The following is an 18,142-nucleotide window of genomic DNA, read 5'->3' as shown; positions in this document are numbered from 1 at the left end:
CTCCTGTTTCTGTTGGTGCCTGTTTCCCTGGTGCTGGAATTATACACAAGTACCACAATGCCCTGCATTTTTACCTGATTCCAGGAGCTTGAAGTCAGATCCTCACTCTTTCCAGGTAAGTATTTTAGCACTTAGCCATCTGCGGAGCCTGCTGATTTTAGTATGCTGACTTTCTATCTTGCTACTCTGTTAAAAGTTTTTCTTTTTAAATCAGATCTATATATTTGCTGGTACAGTCACTAAAGGTCTCTAAGGATAGAATACTATCATGTGGAAACAGGAATAATTTAACTTCTTTTCCTGTTTGCATCATCTGCTCCCAGCCCGCTAAAACACTCAACTTTTTCTTTCATTCATTCTTAGACTGTTTTTTTTTTCCCTGAGACAGGGTTTCTCTGTATATCCCTGGCTATCCTGGAACTCACTCTGTAGACCAGGCTGGCCTCGAACTCAGAAATCTGCCTGCCTCTGCCTCCCAAGTGCTGGGATTAAAGGCATACACCACCACTGCCTGGCTCTTAGACTGTTCTTTTAGCTTCTGCTTCTTTAATCTCTGCCCTGATCTTCATCATTTCTTTCCATCTACTGCTTTTAGGTTTAGTTTGTTCTTGTTTTTTTTTTTTTTTTTTAAACTGATGTATACCATTAAGTTACTTATTTGAGATACCTCTGATTTCAGAATGTAAACACTCACATTATAAACTTTCTTTTTAGAATTGCTTTAGCTGTATCCCAAAGTCTTGCTATAGATCATGAGAAAGAGAAGTGTAGACAAGCTCTACAGGCTGTGGAGTGGTCCTGTCTCTGTTGGACACATGTCTACTGTCACCCAGAGTGGTCCTTCCTGCAGCATCTTCCCTTCTGTACGCACAGAGATCCTTGCTGGACACATTTACCTGTAGACGAAACAGATTCTTGGACATTTAGGGCACTCCTCAGATCCTGTTCTCTCAGTTGGCTAATGTTGGGGGATGTCTTCCAAGTGTATTAGGAATGTGGGCGACAGAGACAGCCCTGAGATCTACACCAGCATTTCAAAGTAATATGCTGGAGCTGCTGGGACTCCAGAGCAGTAAAGGAAGATAAATGGCTTCAGAAGTGAACTCACTTGCTAGCCTCAGGCACAGGGCTAGGGAAGCTCTGAGTTACTCTCCCCTCGTGGGCTTACCTGTACTTACCACAATTTCTTTCCCTACTCAGAGACCAGGGCTGTTTCTCACATTGGGCTAGTTAAATTCAAGTACTGTGGCCTGTGATGTTTCCCAGTCCTTAGGACCCCAGAGTCCCTCAGTTTTAAATAGGTTCACGCTCAACACAGAGCCAAGGCACTGTCTTCTGAGTCACACAGAGTGATTAGAAAATAGAGATGGTTTAGAAGTGACCTTTGTTTTCCCCCAAGCCTGAGGGTTCAATCCCAACAATCAAGTAGTGGAGAGAACAGACTTCTTCAAGTTGTTCTTTGACTTCTCTGATACACACACACACACACACACACACACACACACACACACATGCACGCACGCGCGCTACTCTGTTTACCCCCACTGTTGCTGAAAGCTGAGAACAGTTTATGGCCTCGTAAGAGCACCAGCTCTTTGCTGTTGGTGTTGCCTTGTGGACACCAAGTCTCTCTTCATGTATGCTCTAAACATTCATGATCAGGTGCTGGGAATAAATCCTCATGCAAGACATTTGAAGCTTACATCTCAATAGATACTCTAGAATGGACTTCACCTGGAAATCTTCAGTTTATCTTTGGACGTCCAGGCTGAGATTGGATTGAGGCCCATTGTGCATGCACCTGTAGAGCTAAAGCTCTAGACAGGAAAGTGAAGGTCAACTGTCTCTCCACAGGCGATTCTGAGCCACTCAGTTTGGTGCAACTAGGTATCTTTAGGGAAGAATATCCAGGCTCTAAGTGGTCTCTGTGTATGTTCTATATGAGGAGAGACCGGGTAACACGTCTGAGACTTTAATCAATCTAGGGTGACAGCCATAGTCTAGAATGCTTCTATAGTCTCACTAATTTCTCCTTGGAGTTTCATCTAAAACCAGGAAGTGGGCTGTAAGGTAAGATCATCTCTGGGGAACCTTGGCAAAGAAATCAGGAGACCTCTAGCAACTTCCTGTGTAAGCACCAGCCTTTGGCATCCATACCTAATTCACTTGGCCTAACTGACTTAGAAATGGCCATTTTGGTGTTATTAGAAAAGTTCTTTTTTTTTTTTTTTTTTTTAAATCCTGGATAGAAGTGGATCTAACTGGAGTCCAGGGTAGGGAGTATGGACCAATGCTAATGCCTTCTGAGCCTCTTTGCTATGGGTTCCCTTGTCTGTTATCTACAACTCTCCCTGAATCCTGCTGATCAAGACTTTACCTTTCCTGCTTCTCCTCTGTCTACAGTCCTGTCTACAGTATCAAGTCCTCACTATGAACACAGAGAAAAAGAAACAGGTGAGACTGTTTACAACATGTCTCTGTACCCCTAGAACAAGATTGGCCCACAGCTGGCTAGGGTGTCCATGCATCTGATCATCTCCTGGTTTTCTCACACCTTTCCAGACTGCTGAGATCTTCTCACTGTGGGTGTCAGTACTTACTGCCTTTGTACAGTTTATTCCTCTCCTATCAGGGTACAGTGAGACCGAGGAGGCAGAATCCTAGCTTCCTTAACGGTGCCGGACTCCCCATGTGCAGCCCCTATAGAACAACTGTTGCTTCTAATTTACTAGGATACCTTCTGGGCACTTCAAAGTGCATACTTTCTCTCCTGCCCCAGACACCTTTTTGCTCTGAGCAGCTCTGACTCTGTGCCTTATGCAAATGCCCAGTCTGTGTCATGTGCACAGGGAAAGGGACATGATGGGTTGTGGACATAGATTGTTTAGAGTGAGAACTGCTGATCAGGTCCTGGTGCTGGGATAGCAGCTTACTGTTCTTGAAAGAATGCTGCCCCGAACCCAAGGAATCCACAGGGGCCAATGGGAGGGTTTTCTCCATCACTGGCCTGGAGTAGGCTCAACCTTGTCACCAGGCTTTGTTGTGGGCTGTGTGAGATGCAAATTCAACCTCTTTTCTTTTAGCTTTAAAACTTCATAGTACAGGAGGTATAAAGAGGGGACTCTCTGGAAGCATGGGGTGGACTTTTTCTCATTCTAGCCAATCCTATATTCTCTCTCAGCTTAACTCTGTTATGGATGATATATGACTGAGACCCCCAAAAGCAATTCGTATGTCTCAGGTCACGATGTGGGCAAAGCAGGAATGGGATCTAAGCTCTTGCCTGTTCCTTATATCTTCACACCCATGTGGTCACAAAGTCCCACATGGCCTCTCCTGAAGCTTCTGACCTTCCTAATTCTTGTGTGTTATGCAACTTAGAACTCACCAACTATCCTATAAGGAAGGGGAAAGCTGTGCGTATGGAGGAGATGCAGTGAGATCCGAAACATTGTAGATTTGGACATTTGGAGCTTGGTGCTAGCCTCTCTTTTGCAAAATGGCTGAATGTGGAATAAAGAGAATCAGAAGACCAAGCTGTAGGAGACAAAGGCTCTGTTTGTTGGAGAAGCAGGATTCTTGGAGGAAGCTGGCCAGCAGCAGTCAACAAATCACCCTTTGACTTCTATTCGCTCCCTCACTCAGGATAGGAACATGAGGAATAGTGTAGTTTTCAGCTGCCTTACAGGGTCAGAGTCCTTCCTCTGTCACCTTCTACCATGACCTACATGTGTAGTGTGGGCCTTCCTCTCCCAAATGCTTGCGACTGTAGGGAAAACTCCTGTGACTTTACACTAAGCCATCGCTTGTCTAGTGCAAGGCTGTCTGGCCTCTCAGGAGAAATCCAGGTCATGAGGAGAAAATGGAACACCTTTCCCTATAGAGATCTTCTCTGGCACAGGCAGTTAGACCAAGAAGAGTGAACTCCAGGGCCTGTTGCCTGCTAAGCTCTTCTGCTAAGACTGCACGGTCTTAGAGTCAGGGTGTGGAAAATTCCACGTGCTAACGTTCACTGAGGATGCTTGGCAGCTACATTTGAATACAGAACTTTATTAGGAAAATTGTAGGTGAAGATACATCATTTTCATTGATATGACTTCAAGGTAGAAATGGCTTCTCAAATAACTGTCATATATTAAAAACGAGAATAAGAAAGCATACACTGCATATAGGAAGCTGCCTTCTCCTGGACCATTTTCACATTATCTGGGAGACAGAACTGAAACAAAATACAGTATTCACCACATGCAATACTGAACCCATCACTGCTTAGACACTGCAAGCCCATCGAGGTTGGCAACTTTGCTGAGTAGGCTGTTGGGAATTTGGCAAGGGCAGAAGTCTGCTGGGGGAATTTGGAGGATTCAATGGAACATTTTGAAGAATGAGATTACCTTAAAATGGGCCAGGGAAGCTGTGTGGAGAGAACGGGTCCCCAGCTCTCACTCAGCTGCAAAAGGGGTGCACAGCCTGGGGATGACTGACTTCTGTGAGGTAATCACCCATGGGAAGATAAACAGAACCCATTGGAGAGGTTTACGGCCTCAGGCCAAGTCCCACAGAGGAATGCAGCCTTTGGCTTTCCAAACCCTCTCTCAAAGCCGACCAGGCAATGAATCAGAGGGCTCTTCCATCTCGGCTGCACTTCCATGCTAATGTCCCACTGTCCTCGGGAGCCAGCAGCAGTGTATAAACACAGGGTACAGATCTGGGTTTCAACACAAAGCAGACTAGGTGTCTCCAACCCCCTTTCCCTATCCAGATGCAAAGGCTGGTAACGGATGGACTGGCTGCCTGGCAGGTTACTTGGCGCCCGGCAGACCCAGGACCAGCAGGGACAGCTAGGTGTCCTGTGGTCAACAACCATTCAAGGGCTGCTGTGCTTGTATTTTGAAAGCAAGAGAATGGGGGATTAAGGTGGGGAGAGACTTTTCCGATGTAAATGTCCTATTTAAATGCGCGTTTGCTTTAAGGCAGGCTGTCTCCATCTAGAAACTGACTGTCAGCAGAGGAATTGATACACAAATACGGCTCCCTAAAGTTTCTTCTACCCTTCTCTTTTTCCTCCCTGTGAAGGAGACTTTGAAAGGATCCCTAACTGGAGTGAAGATAGAAGGCCTTCAAAGCTTGGATTAGATGTAAAGTGGCTATTTATTGCACAGCAATTGTTGTGTGGTTTCTATCCCAGGGGTCCCCAAATGTTCTAGTCAGGAGGGTTTAAAATAATTTAGTATCCTCGTGAGGATCCAGCTCTGCCACTAGCCCTATGCCCCTCATGCCAACTGGCTTAACATTTTTAGGGTTTTTGTTGTTGTTGTTGTTGTTCAAATTTGATCAAAATCTTTCTGGTTGGATTTTTCATCTGCTGTGAACTCAACTTAGAGGACTATTTACAGAAATGCCCCCCTCCACACACACACAACACTAACAATTCTACCGATTGTTCACTCTCAAACACCTGTTTTTGAAGATTATCTTTACTCCGGTGTCCAGCCAGCTGGCCTCGGCCCTCTTTCCTTTCTTCACCCCATTTCATTTGAGGAACTAGAGACTGGCTCTTAACTGGGTTTTTGTCAAAGTGGCAGTGGCAGAGGACACTTATGGGACCATGCTTCAAACAGTGGCACCAGTCCCACCCGATCAGCTGTCTCTGGAAAGGTAGTTCACCCACCTTTCCAGAGAAATGCCTGCCCATCAGGGCCCAAGGCTGATGCTCTTATCCACTGACTTTTAAAAATAAATGAAAAGAATTGAGACATGCTACTCCTCAACAGAAGAATACATTTGGTTCCAGAAAGCTAAAACCCCACAGTTTTAAGCTAACAGTTATGGAAATATGGAGGGTTTACAGTTCTTCGAGCTAAGCGCTGTTGCAAACCACCTTTCTTTGGGTTTTGGGTGTCCAAGATGGGCCAGTGAGCAGGGAGACAGCGGGGCTGTTTTTATGACCACAACCTGGACCTTGGGGCCATCACCTCATACTCAGCCTTTGCATTTGGGTTAGAGACAGTGCACCGACGAGACATTGGTCATGGGCGAGAACAAGACAAGCAGGGGGTTGAAGAGACAATATTCCAAACAAGACATAGATGCGCGCAGGGTTTGGGGGGGAACACCAGACATTTGCTTTTCCTTCTTGCTGTCCCATTTGAATAAAGGATTTCATCTTGAGAGTCCTTTTTCAGGGTCATGGAGACAGTCTTGCAGACACATGGCGATGGATGGATGGATGGATGAGACAGAGTGATGAGCATGGTGGGATGAGGAGGACAGCGTGGGATGAGGGTGGATCTCACTCTTCCCTGGCCTCACACTCCTGCCTCAGCTTGGGAGAGCCCTGCAGTCCTTGCGGGTGGGGACACCCAGTTCCTATTCAGAAATGGGGTGAGCCCCCTGCCTCAGCTCCAAGAGACAAACCTGGGGAGCCACTACTCAGAGAAGGTCCTCCATGGGAAAGACACTAGAACAAAGGAAATAACATAGTGGCCTTGGCCTGTCACCAATGATGTTGGAGAATCAGACTAAGTGAAAAAAAAAAAAAATCACCATGTATCTTGCTACATAATAAAAATGTGAAAGTACAGCAATATTGTGCAAAGCAAGTCCCTTGAAAAGGGCTTCAGCCCTGCTCAGGAGCAGAGGAAGTGGCTATGGGCCCTTCCCTAACACTGACTTCAGACCTAGGCTCCTTCAGTAAGTTCCTCAGGCGTCTGACTCACACCTCTCACATCTTGAGCCTCCTGTTGACAAGAACAGAGGAGACACATTAAGGCAGTTTCTCACCACATGCCTGGGAGTGCTGCGTGGCCTACCAGGAGCCACAGGCCCTACTCCTTAGTTCAGCTCGCAGCCACGGATCTTCCTTTGGAGGCCTGGGAGAGTGAGAGAGCAGGGAAGGGCACAGGCAGGGCTGACCCTGAGGGTCTGAATGGTGGCAGGAAGCAGAGAAGATGGGTGAACATGTCAAGCACAGAGTAAGGCAGACACACACTGGCACACATGGCATGGTAATAGGAGCACATGTCAAGGGACACCGCCTTAACCTTAGGACACTGGTGTTGAGACTCTGCATGGGCCCCAGCCACAGCAGGTGCCCTGCGTTCCTGAGCATCCCCAGGCCTCAGAACTCCAAGTGAAGAGGTCGTTCCCATAGCTTTCATCAAATAATGACTCTTCCTTGAAATCTCTTGGCTGGTCCCACACTGCCAGAAGAGGTCTTGGCACTCAGGAGGTGACCTCTGGAGCTGTGGATCCTTCCAGAAGGCCTAAACAGTGTAAAGGACTACCCCTCTCACCTGCCTGAGAAGTCACAGGAGCACATCCTACTTCAACCCATTCTTAGATGAAATCAGCTTCCCAGGCATTTCCATGAGGACTCTGTCCAGTAGGCTGCGGTTGCCCACCAAGCACAGACGGTTCCCAGGAGCTTGCTGTGGCTCCTAAGAAACGGTCCCTAGAGACAGCTCTCCTAGGAGTTAGAGATGGATGGTGGGAGGCAGAGTTTGTGGGCATTTCAGAAAGCGGTCTTCCAACTCAGGGCAGCCTCAGTGTGGCCTTTGGTTGTTAGGGACCAACAACAGCAGTGTCCCAGAAGGGCAGGACATCCCTTTCTGAGCAGAACTATGGCTTGGGCACAGATCTGGCCTTCAGAAGTGTTTTATTAATAATAGGAAGGATCCAGCTGAGGCCACTCAGACCAGACTGTAGCTGGCTGCCACAAGAAGGACAGACAGTAGCCCTGGGCTTAAAAGGCACCCACCAATAATTCAGTCTGCTGTGCTCAGATCTGAGGAGAGGTTATGGGCCAGGAGAGCTGTCTAGATAAAAGGTAAGAGTTGATAACACAGGTCTTCCCTAAATCTCCCTAGCAAGACCCTTCCCCACAAGGACCATGAAGGACTGGCTCTACCTATTTAATACTAGGACCTCTAAGGAACATAGAAGAGGGTGTGACACAGAGAGCCCCGGGCCTTCCTTCCCCAGCAATCCATTTGCTACATCTTCAGAACATTTCTTCCCTCTGCACCAATTATGAAAATTATACCCAGAGGTCTGGAGGTATGAGGTGTGTGTGTGTGCGTGTATGTGAGCGCATGTGTGTGTGTCTGTCTACATGAGGCAAAGAGGAGGGTGAAGAAAAAAAAAATCCTTCTCCAAAACACTACTAAAATCAGAGCCTTGCCCTCTATCCTTCTAATTCAATCTGGCAAAAGACAAAAACAAACAAACAAACAAACAAAAAACAGACAAAAATTGCCAGGTGAGGGTGGTGGGCTGGGGTAATAGATAATTCCAGAGCTTTAACCCAACTCACGGAAGGCAGACATCTCTCAGGAGTGAGGATGGAGGCTGAGGTGCCCAGACAGCACACCATCCCCAGGGATGTTGGGACCAAAGATGGGGAGGACAGACTAAGAGTCCCTGAAGCTGCTGGCCCTTCAGAAAGTTCCAGAGCACATCTATCCCCCCCCAATGTGGGACCTGTTTAAAGACTCTAAAATGGATTGTCCAAAGAAAAGATTCCCTGAGAAGCAGCTGGTATGTGTTCTCTGAGATTTCATCCTTCCTGCTTCTCACCCAACACAGGCTGCAGGTATTTGGAAAGGCTGCTGGTGGGCCTGAGAGCAAGTCGGTTACCTCATCATGTCCTGAGAAGGCCACAAAGAGCAGTGTGGCTGAGGGGAAGGCACATGCCCTTTCCTGGCTAAGCAGACCACCCTGGCCTTCATGGGATTGTAGGTGTGAGCCTTGTGAAGTCCTGGCCAAGGGGGCTCAGCTCGGGGCAATGCTGCCAGGCTAGGCAGGTCCTCTGTGCATTAGCGTCCACCCCAGTCTCTGCCCATCTTCCTTCATAGCTTAGCAGACTGAGCAGGGCCTTAAGAAGCATATAAATACAGCAGCTTGTGTGGCCACCAGGGCAGAAAAGCCTAGGCACCCGCCCCGGGGTGTGGGGTCTGCCCCAACAAGTGGGAAGAGTTTACCATCAGGTTTGAGCACCTGCCCGGAGTGTGGGGTCTGCCCCCAAAGAGGGAGGAGCAGCGAGTTACAAAGCGCTGGAGCAGAGTGCACTGCGGTCCATCTGCAGGAAGCGGGGAACTAGTTTTTCCTTTTCTGGGCAGCCTTTCTCTTCTTCTGTCGCTTCTTTTTTCCTATCTTTTCTTTTTTCCCCACTTTTTCTTCTCTGCGCCCCCTTAGATAAAATTAGTAGAACCATTAATCACATTGCAACATAGAGGAGTGTACCTATCTCAGGTCGCACAATATTTAGCATTGCCGTACGAGTCGATTTAACTCGGTCTTCAGTTTGAGGCCTGGAGGCCACTTGGCAAATGCGGCTCACAAGCAATTTATCAAAGTAAACCAGACACTTTCCCCACCCCTAACCCCATGACCCGGGAACTGCTTACAGGGACTGACAGTTTGTCTGATCCTGGTTTTTACCATGCCTACCAAAGCTCACCCTGAGACATAAATGCACATCTCAGAGGGCAGGGAAGGGAGCTCTGGGCCTGCCTTCCCTTTAAATGCAGAGGTGAACTGTGCCTTCACTACAAATATGCATTTCAAATTATACAAAGCAGGGGAGGTTGAGGCCCCAGGCTCAGGCAGCCCTCCAAGAGAGGCCTAGGAAGGCTGGATGATTGATCCCACTTCTCTTTTCTGGATGCTGGGGAGCATCCCCTAGGGATAACTGAGATTGTTCTAGAGAGCTAAGGAGAAGGATGGTTAGCAGGGTTTTTATTAGAGCAACTGGTTTGTGACTGTCACATTAAAATGATTCAAGCTGAATGGTATTTAATGATTTATGGGGTGAGGCCACCTGTTCCCACAAAAGCCTGATATTAACATGGCCCAGAGTCATGGGATTTTTACATGGGAAAATAGGAAAGCTTGATATTACTGGGGTTGAGTCTGGAGATTACATGAGGATGTTAAGAGAACTGAGGAGAAGGAGGGGGAGGGGGAATTAGTGAGTCAAATATTATTCATCAGAAAACTAGCTTAGGTTTAAAAAAAAAATACACAAGAACTTTAGCTGCAGACTCAGCCTGCTCATGAGACAGGTCTGCCGCAGTGTCTGTCACTCACCCTGGTTGCAGGGCAATCCACAGCACCCGATCGGCAGGTACACCTATTTTTTCAATCTTCAGAAATGTATGTGCACTCCATCTAACAACTAGTAGATTTTATTTCAGATAAATAAATTCCCACATACAGTAGGAGGTTTACAGCATGAAACAATTAGCATTTTATTGCTAGTGCATATAATGTCACAGTTGATACAATTTCATTACAAGTGGAAAAATACACCGTGGCTGACACTGGAAAGCTACAATACATTTATATGTCATATATATTTCTTTACAAGTTGCCAGTAGTTCAAGATCATAGAGATTACCTACTGACATTACTATGGCTCCACTTCAAATATATGAATTGACTACAAATATATTCTGAAATACATTTGTCTTCCAAAGAAACATAAAAAGTGCACAAAAATATATGTAAAAAATGCCTTGCGAATAGTTACCGAAACCACCAGGGCCGTCTGTGATTATAAGGTGTATACAAGTCTAATCTTGTCTCCACTTCTGATTGGAACCCAGAATCCCCAATGTGGCTTCATGGCAAGATTCTGGCTTATTCATTATTATTATTATTATTATTATTATTATTATTATTATTTTCATCTCTGATATTCGATCAGAGCTTATGGAGCCACTGTTGACATACATAGGTCTCAGGGACAATTACAAAAGTCCAATTCTTCAACGTTTTCAAATTTAAAATTCCGTTTATGATAATTCTCAGATTTGGGTTTTGTGGGTAATTCTAGGTATGTTCTCACATTATCCAGGAGGGGCTGGCTCCATTCTACAGAAGGCCAAGGAAAAATCTCACAAAGGGCCCAAGTGAGAGGAAAGCAAAGGGAAGAGAGGGATGGAGCACCCCACATCACTCTCCTTCCTTCCCATGCAGCATTGGTCAGGTCAGGCTACAAAGGTGAGAAGCGGAAGGAGATGAAGCATGCTTTTGGAGTCAAGCAGAGAGCAGGAATGGCTAGGAAAGGGTCTCTGAGCACAGCCCCAGGTATAACTTCTAAAGGAATCTTCCCTCCCCGGCACTGAACTGGATAAAGGAGCCTCTGTCCAATCTTGTGTTGAGTGACTCACAGCAAGGCATCTGTCCAGGAGCGCCCCCTGCAGGACAAGCCCTGCAGCATTTTTCGGACTCTGCTCTGGTGGAAGGTTACCCCCTCTAGGGCTCCCTGCAAAGCCACTACCTGTAACTGTGCCCAGAGGCCCCAGGGAAAAGAGAAGCTCCAAAGCAAACTGAATACAGACCTTGAAGTAATCACTGCTTTTAAAAATGAGGATGAGGGTGATGAGGAGGAAGAGGGTGGGGATGAAGCTAACTGGTTAGGGTAATACAATTTCTTAGAAAAACCCCAGTTATAAAAGCTCCATTGTGCACGGGCAAGGGCACAGATGAATATAAGCTGCAATATCGTACCATATGCTATGGCGGAGTGTCTTTGTGCTGGCAAACGTCAGCGTGACCCCAGTCAGTGCTGTCCCACTGGCCCTCCTCCCCACCACTGCCCTTCCATCTCCCGCGGATGTCAGCCTTCCTCGGGGGTCTACTGGAAAGTCCTTTGGGCTGTTGTGCTTACTTGTTTAAAGCTTTCTCCAGGTACTCTTGGATCCACTTTAATTTCGGGTCAATGCACACTTGTCTGTTGTTGCTCTTCAGCCGTGCACTGCCAAAACACAAGGGGAGAGACGCTATACAGCCGAGCCGGACAAAGCGATCACATGGGCTCACCCAGCACTCATAGCTGAAGGTCCTCACTGAAGGGCCCAGCTGCTGCTCCTGGAAGCCTTAGTTTTGGAAGACAGAGCACTTGAAGGGTGTTGAGACCACCACGGTTAGGGATGTGCTCAGGAGGCTTCCCAGAGGACACAGAGAAGAGACTACAGCGGAGGCATTTGAGCTTCTGGCCAAGCTGGATCTTAGAGCTTGGCAAGTGAGTAAAGATAAAGGAAAATGAAGTACAAATATCCCAAAGGAGTCAAAGTGCTTAAAAGAATGTGGAGGAAGAGCCACCCAGAAGGTGCTAATGACTGACATCATGGTGGGGGAAGGTCTTAGAAACTTCTGGAGAGTGCCAGAAGCAGCCTAAGAATTTTTGACAGATCACCTTGACAGCACATGGGACAAACTTCAGGGTAGCTCCAGGAGGAAGAGAGCAGGAGTCCAGAGGGGAGGAACAGGGCAGGTGAGGTGAGATTGTTCAGGTGGGCAAGGAGCAGTCTAGACAAACTGTCCAATGGTTGCCTGAGAATGTCTACAAGTTCACAGAACACCTCAAAGCCTTAACTTTGTGGATTTGTTAAAATTGACTCAGTGTTCTTTCTCCCATCCCTAGAACTTCCTGATGGGGAGATGAACTGATGAACTATCTCCAGGTTATTTTCCATTAAGTCCTGGATGCCAGATAAGTCAAAAAACAGAATCAACCAAACAAAACCCAAAACCAAACATACCTCCCCAGGCACTGAATTGTCTCTGGAAAAACAAGTGCCTACCCTGTGTCCTAGGGACAGGTAAACCTTTTTAAAAAGGCCTTTAGTTGGCCAGTCGTCCAGAAGGATGTAACTTCAGTAGGGATCAGGAGGGTCGGTCTGGATCCCGTCATTTATTAACTTAGTGTCAGCTAGAATCAATAGTCATATTTGACACTGTAAGTACAAGGGCCCTTACCAGGACAGTGCAGCGGCACAGCCTATTCAAAAGTAAATTCATCATTTTTAAGATACCTTTCTCAGGAGCGTATTGTATTTTAATCAAAACAGCAAAAATCATATTCACCCGCTAGGTCTCTAAAGCGTACTGTACATAACACAGCAGCGAAGGCTGGAAAGGAAGGTTGACAAAGCAAAGAAAGCCTAAAGCCGTCACTGTTGGGTGAAAAAGTCTCCGGGCTAGCACGGTGGTTTGTTCCAGCTGTTGTATCCAATACTGTTTTTAGTTGTTGAGTCATGTTTTTCCACTCTACACCTCCTCTAGGTAAGCTCTAAGGGAACCCCTGCTAGGAGGCTCTGAGCCCTCACCATCCTCAGGTATGGCAGGACAGACTAGCACATGACACATCTCTGCCAAGTCTACTATATGCTGAGTGAGACATTTACATCATTTATACGTTTTTGGGCTTTCTTATTTCCCAGGTAAATTTAAATCAAATATCGGCAGCTAACATCACCCTCCAGCTAACTCAAAAACTCTAAAACAAAATGACCTTAGAATGTTGACCTCTGAGCAAGTGAGTAAAATTGACCTCCATGCCATCCTGGATCTCTCTGTCTCTGTCTCTGTCTCTGCCTCTGTCTCTGCCTCTCTCTCTCTTTTCTATATGAGAAAGGTTTAATTTTGGACACCAGAGCCTTGAAACTGACAGGACAGATAGACAGACACAACTGTGCATAGCTGAGGGCTGACCTCCGTCAAGTCCATGGCTTTTTTCTGTAGAGAGGCAGCCCACTGTGCTTCAAGAAACAGCTTGGAAAGCAAGAGGGAGAAACACTGAGCACATCAGGGTTCGGGGAACAAAAGTAGCCTTTGAAACTCATGTCTGATGGCATATAAGTGTCCGCGCAGTGGTAACAGCTGCCCCTAATTATGCCAAGTCTGAGGCCTTCTCTACTGTGTTCCTCTTCGGGGGATGATGGTGGCTAAGACTTACACAATCTGAAGGGCACAGTTTGGAGTGTTGAGGATTTTCAGATGCTTCACGTTGGCTCTGGCGACATGGCTTTCAAAGAACCGGCAGGGGCATCTGTAGGTCAGGCTGACTGGCTTACCTAGAGGAGGTGTAGAGAGAACAACAGGACCAGTCATTATCTCCCTGGTGCTGGGGGTTTGAGAGTTTGAGGGTTTGATGGTGCTAGCGTGAAGAATCAGGAGCAACGGCAGGAATGGTTACAGAAAGATTCTTTTAAAGACCATCCCCTCGGCAAGGGAGCATGGTGAGATTTGACTGGGCTCAGCTTCTAACGGACAAAAAGACCCCAGAAAAGTGGGTGTTCTAGGCTCCCTCCTAGTCCCTCAGGTGCAGGCCTGGGGGTGGGGGGGCTTCCCCCTACCACCTGCAGTTTTTCCTCCTCCCACTCACCCTATCCTAAGCCCTGCAAATCACAAAAGAATCCAGAAGGGAGGCCCTGGATTTTTCTTCTATCCGGCTTTTCCCAAGAGCTGGGGTCAACTGTGTCTTTTATGGTCACTACCTGGATGCCTAGGCCTCCTGGATCCTATTACTAGTTTTGTTTGCCAATTTGCCAATTTGCAAAATGCTATAATTGACACTCATTAGTGTAAATTAGCAAGGGGCTCCTTTAGAACCCCTCTTAAGACCCACCTTTTAGGTCTAGAGTTGCAAACCCCGAGGACTGGATTTGTAGCTGCCCCTACCATCAGCAAGGTTTTATCCTAGCTCTACTTAACATCCCCAAATGTTTAAATTTATGGCTCTTTTCACCAAAGTTTCAAAGTATGGCTGAGAATAGTTAGTCCCAGGATTTTAAGTTTGCTTATTCAGAGTTCCAGGGGACTTGTGGGAATTCTGAAGTTCTCTACCTTTGGGAAGCAGCTGGAGAAGTGGACCAAATTAAATATGATGGGATTATCTTCTTCTGCAGGTGTCATTTAGCTGAGGGATGTGTAGACTAAAGCATAGGAAAAGCAGACTTCAGCTACAGACCGAAGTCCAAACCAGCTCTGCTGCCACCTGGACTTGGGAACCTAGAGAGCTTGGCTTAGGAAGCCAGGGCACACTCGCTCTCACGGGCCTGGGAAGCCTGCTGCCCTTGGGTTCAACCAAGGAAGCCTGCGATAGCTAATGTCTAGCTCCTGAGTTGTATCACAGCTGATGGGAAAGACATGAACCAGAGCAAGGTTAGGCATGCTGCAGCTTGAGGGCTGTGTAGGATCAGAGGGCTCACAGGCACTAGGAGGTAATAAAAGAAGTTCATTTGGGCAATGCAATGGGGTCCTGCCTAGAGAACAGGTCTGATCCAGGCACTTGGTTGTCAACAATCCAGCTCTTCCTAGGGTCAGAATATGTCTGAGGGTGAAGACACCCCCCTTACTCTGGACAATTGCACTCCAGCCTTGAAGACCTGAGTTCCTACATTCCTGCCCCAAACCTAACTTCCCAGAAATCAGTACTGTTTGCCAGAGGCTGCGACCCTGACAACATCACCAGCTCATTCAATTATTAATGCCCAAATCAATGTGCTCCATGACGGGGCACTGGGAGCCAGTGGGGAGTTGCAGCCTCCTGGGTGTTCTTAGTAACAGAAAAAAAAAATCTAAATTGATTTTCATTTCTTTTTCACTACTCCGATCAGCAACTATTTCTTTTACAGAACATTTCCTTCGGACTAGGCAAGTCCACCCTCTTCAAATACTTAGCCAAAACACAGGTTCCACTACTTTCTGTACCCCGTTGTTCACAGGCAAAGAACCCAAACCAACGCTTTGGTGCACTTGGGCAGCCTTTAGACCGCAGCCTCACCCCACCGTCCCTCAGTTCTCTCCAGGAAACGTCACAGCCGAGGAAGGCAGGAGCCCGACTGGTAGGGTTTTGTTTTGTGTTCAGAGGCAATGGTTTGTTTTGTTTTGCAGCAACGGTGTCTTGTAACAGCGCTGAGAGTTTTCTCTTCAGTGTCAAAAAAAGAAAACAAAATGAAAGCCCTTTCCCAGTGAAAGAAGACACCACCCTGGGTCTGGGAGACTGAACTCCGCCGCAGCTCTCATTCCAGAGCTGAGGACTCCGGGGCTGGCTACAAAAGCGCCCATTTGCAGGTGTGTTTGGGGGTTGGGAAGAGGTGTGCATATAGCTTGGGTAACTGCTGCGCCTTTGTCTAGTGACCCCGGTAAGAAGAAAAAGGGGGCAGCGAAGAGACGCGTGCTCAGGTCCGCGTCGCTACGGACCAACGAACTGTGCAGAAGCGCGACCCTGGCTGGCGGCTCGAGTTCAAGAGCTACGCTGCGCTGCGCTGCTCGTGGCCCCGATCCCCTCGAGGGTGCTGTAAGAGAACCCGCTACCCTCGGAGTGGAGGACATTCAGCTGCACCACTGAACCTATAGCCAAGGCAAGCACTTCGAGCTACTTGACCGCCCTTTAAGAGTTTGCTGACACACGCCGCACCACTCTCGAATGAGTCTCCTGCCTGGTCAACTCCGGGGCCACTCTGCCCTTCGCCTCTGGAAACATCTGGGCGCTGGTGGACACTAGCTGAGTGCAGCTGGTGCGCTCCGGGGCCCAAGCCCGGGACACCGTCGCCCACGCTTCCATTCCGTGCCCACCCCACACTTGCTCAACAGTCCTACCAGTCCTCCCCTGCAGCCCTCTCTAGGTCCTGCGTCCGTGCTTGGCAGAGCACAAAACCTCGGTGCGACCCTTGGGACGCGGGATAAGACACCCGAGGCAGTGCACCCTGCAAAGTGGGCTGCCCCAAGTTCGCTTGCAGTGAACGGCGCCGAACGAGTTCTTTCTCCCCCGACTCCAGCGCGGGCAGAGGAACCGCGGACCCGAAGGAGCCCCGGCGCAGAGCTGCGAGCCTTTCCCGGGCCCGGGCGCGGATTGCACACTCACCGTCACTGATGCAGAGAGCGGCCAGCACCAGGGCCAGCACGGCGACGACCTTGGCGTCCATGGCGTGGGCGGGAGGGCGCGCCGGAGGCTGCAGAGCTGGACGGCAAGAGGACACCGAGGTGGACCGAGAGTGAAAGTGCGGCAGCGGGAGGCGAGCGCTGGGCGCTTTAGAGGCGAAAACCAGGCGGGGCGGGGCGGGGCTCGTCAAGGGGCGGGCCTGGAGTGTGGCTGGGGTCTCTGACGCGCATCCCCTGCGGAGCGGCCGCCCTTCCAGTCCCCCACCTACCCACCCCCTTCTTGGCGCCCTCAGTGTCCCCAGCTCCGCTGGGTGCTGAGACCTTTGATCTTCCCAGTCTCCAACTTGGGCGGGCTCTTTGGACCTGAATTGCAAAGAGACTGGGTTGTAGAGCCTAATGCTCCCATCCTGCAGATAGAGAAACTAATGGGCTGCCGAAGGCGAAAGCCGTGAAATAAGAAGCAGAGAGACGAAACAGTCTGTTCCAGGCGCGAGGGTCTGTTGCGCAGCATCCAAAAGTTGCCAGAGAACCCTTTCATTGGTGCCAAGACCTCAAGCTGACCCACCTCACGCCCACAGTGTCTGTGCTGCAGGGGACAGCTAGGCTTAGGGCAACGTGGACCAATCTACAGTTAGAATAACTTAGACTCCTAGCCAAAGTCTCACTACAGTCACCCCCGGGAAGATGTATTCTAACGTAGGGCTGTGCTGCCGAGCATAGAGACCAAGCGGGTCTTCCAGAGATAGTACCGTGAATTTTCTTTGCTACCTCCCCTCTGTACCCCTATTCTATCGACTGGGGGTGGGGGTGATCACAGTTCTAACCCTACAAAATGGAAACGGAAGAGAAAAGACTGTGAGTCTCACTCCTGCGAAAAGTCTTGACTCTCAGGGCTTGGTTTTGATGGGCGTTCAGTTAATCGGAGCTGGAAACAACTTCGTTAAGAAAGTGTAGTGTTCTAAAAAGGACGAAGGAGTTCCCTACCGCCCCGCTCCCTAAAACCGTGCTTCCAAAGGTGGTCATTTGTGTCTTTACAAATACACTCATTAGTGTTCAGCCCTGCCGGTAGAACATTGTGCTCCACGCTGGTCAACTAAAACAACCCCAACCCGGGTGTGAGGAGACACGGGGGAGGGGGCAGGCCGCAGCCTGGAGGGCTAGAGGCTGGGGGCAGCGTCCTTTGGACCTTCCGCTGCCACGGGCAGTGTTGGCTATGCTCCGACCACCTTTCCCACAAAGCCAATTTAGCGATTTGGATTCTGTTATCAAGTCTACCCAAGGGAGTGCACAACAGAGACTTGCCTAGTCGCAGGGCAATCCTGTCTCAAGGCAATCTGGGAATCATTTTTGAAGAAGTGGCCAGGACCTTTGGGCCTGGGGCTCCACCTAGGGACTAAAGAAGGGTGGCCGAGGTCAAGAGGAAAATGTTCCAGCCACGAGAGTGTCTTAAACAATTCCGCCAAGCACT

The 18,142-nt window shown here is 48.5% G+C and overlaps 1 protein-coding gene and 1 long non-coding RNA gene across 3 annotated transcripts; one reads left to right on the top strand and one right to left on the bottom strand.

The window, feature by feature from the left end:
- Positions 1–46: 46 nt before the first annotated feature.
- On the top strand, positions 47–16,207 carry LOC116099459. Its single transcript, XR_004122253.1, has 2 exons — positions 47–115; positions 15,685–16,207. It is a non-coding gene; the product is annotated as an uncharacterized LOC116099459 (long non-coding RNA).
- On the bottom strand, positions 4,031–16,830 carry Cxcl12 (C-X-C motif chemokine ligand 12). Of its 2 annotated transcripts, none has more exons than XM_031383087.1 (4): positions 16,658–16,830; positions 13,745–13,862; positions 11,675–11,761; positions 4,031–6,740 (listed from the first exon to the last, which is right to left on the bottom strand). In XM_031383087.1, exons 1-4 carry the CDS (start codon positions 16,716–16,718, stop codon positions 6,725–6,727), a joined length of 282 nt encoding a protein of 93 aa, XP_031238947.1. In that variant the 5' UTR covers positions 16,719–16,830; the 3' UTR covers positions 4,031–6,724. The 2 variants fall into 2 exon arrangements, with proteins under 2 accessions (XP_031238947.1, XP_031238949.1); XM_031383089.1 differs by lacking the exon at positions 4,031–6,740 and adding an exon at positions 6,751–9,190.
- Between the last annotated feature and the right edge of the window lie 1,312 nt (positions 16,831–18,142).

The sequence above is a fragment of the Mastomys coucha genome, unplaced genomic scaffold (genome assembly GCF_008632895.1).
Source record: "Mastomys coucha isolate ucsf_1 unplaced genomic scaffold, UCSF_Mcou_1 pScaffold20, whole genome shotgun sequence".
Classification (NCBI taxonomy): Eukaryota; Metazoa; Chordata; class Mammalia; order Rodentia; family Muridae; genus Mastomys; species Mastomys coucha.
Note: the sequence above shows the minus strand (reverse complement) of the source record. Positions and strands in the feature narration are given on the sequence as shown.

Bases quoted from the DNA above. Each gene is read 5' to 3' on its own strand.
- Cxcl12 (XM_031383089.1), bottom strand. From the start codon at position 16,718: ATGGACGCCAAGGTCGTCGCCGTGCTGGCCCTGGTGCTGGCCGCTCTC. The intron at 13,863-16,657 runs GTGAGTGTGCAA...CACCTCCTCTAG, and splicing joins CGCTCTCTGCATCAGTGACG to GTAAGCCAGTCAGCCTGACC. The intron at 9,191-11,674 runs GTAAGCACAACA...ATTTTATCTAAG, and splicing joins CTGGAGAAAGCTTTAAACAA to GGGGCGCAGAGAAGAAAAAG.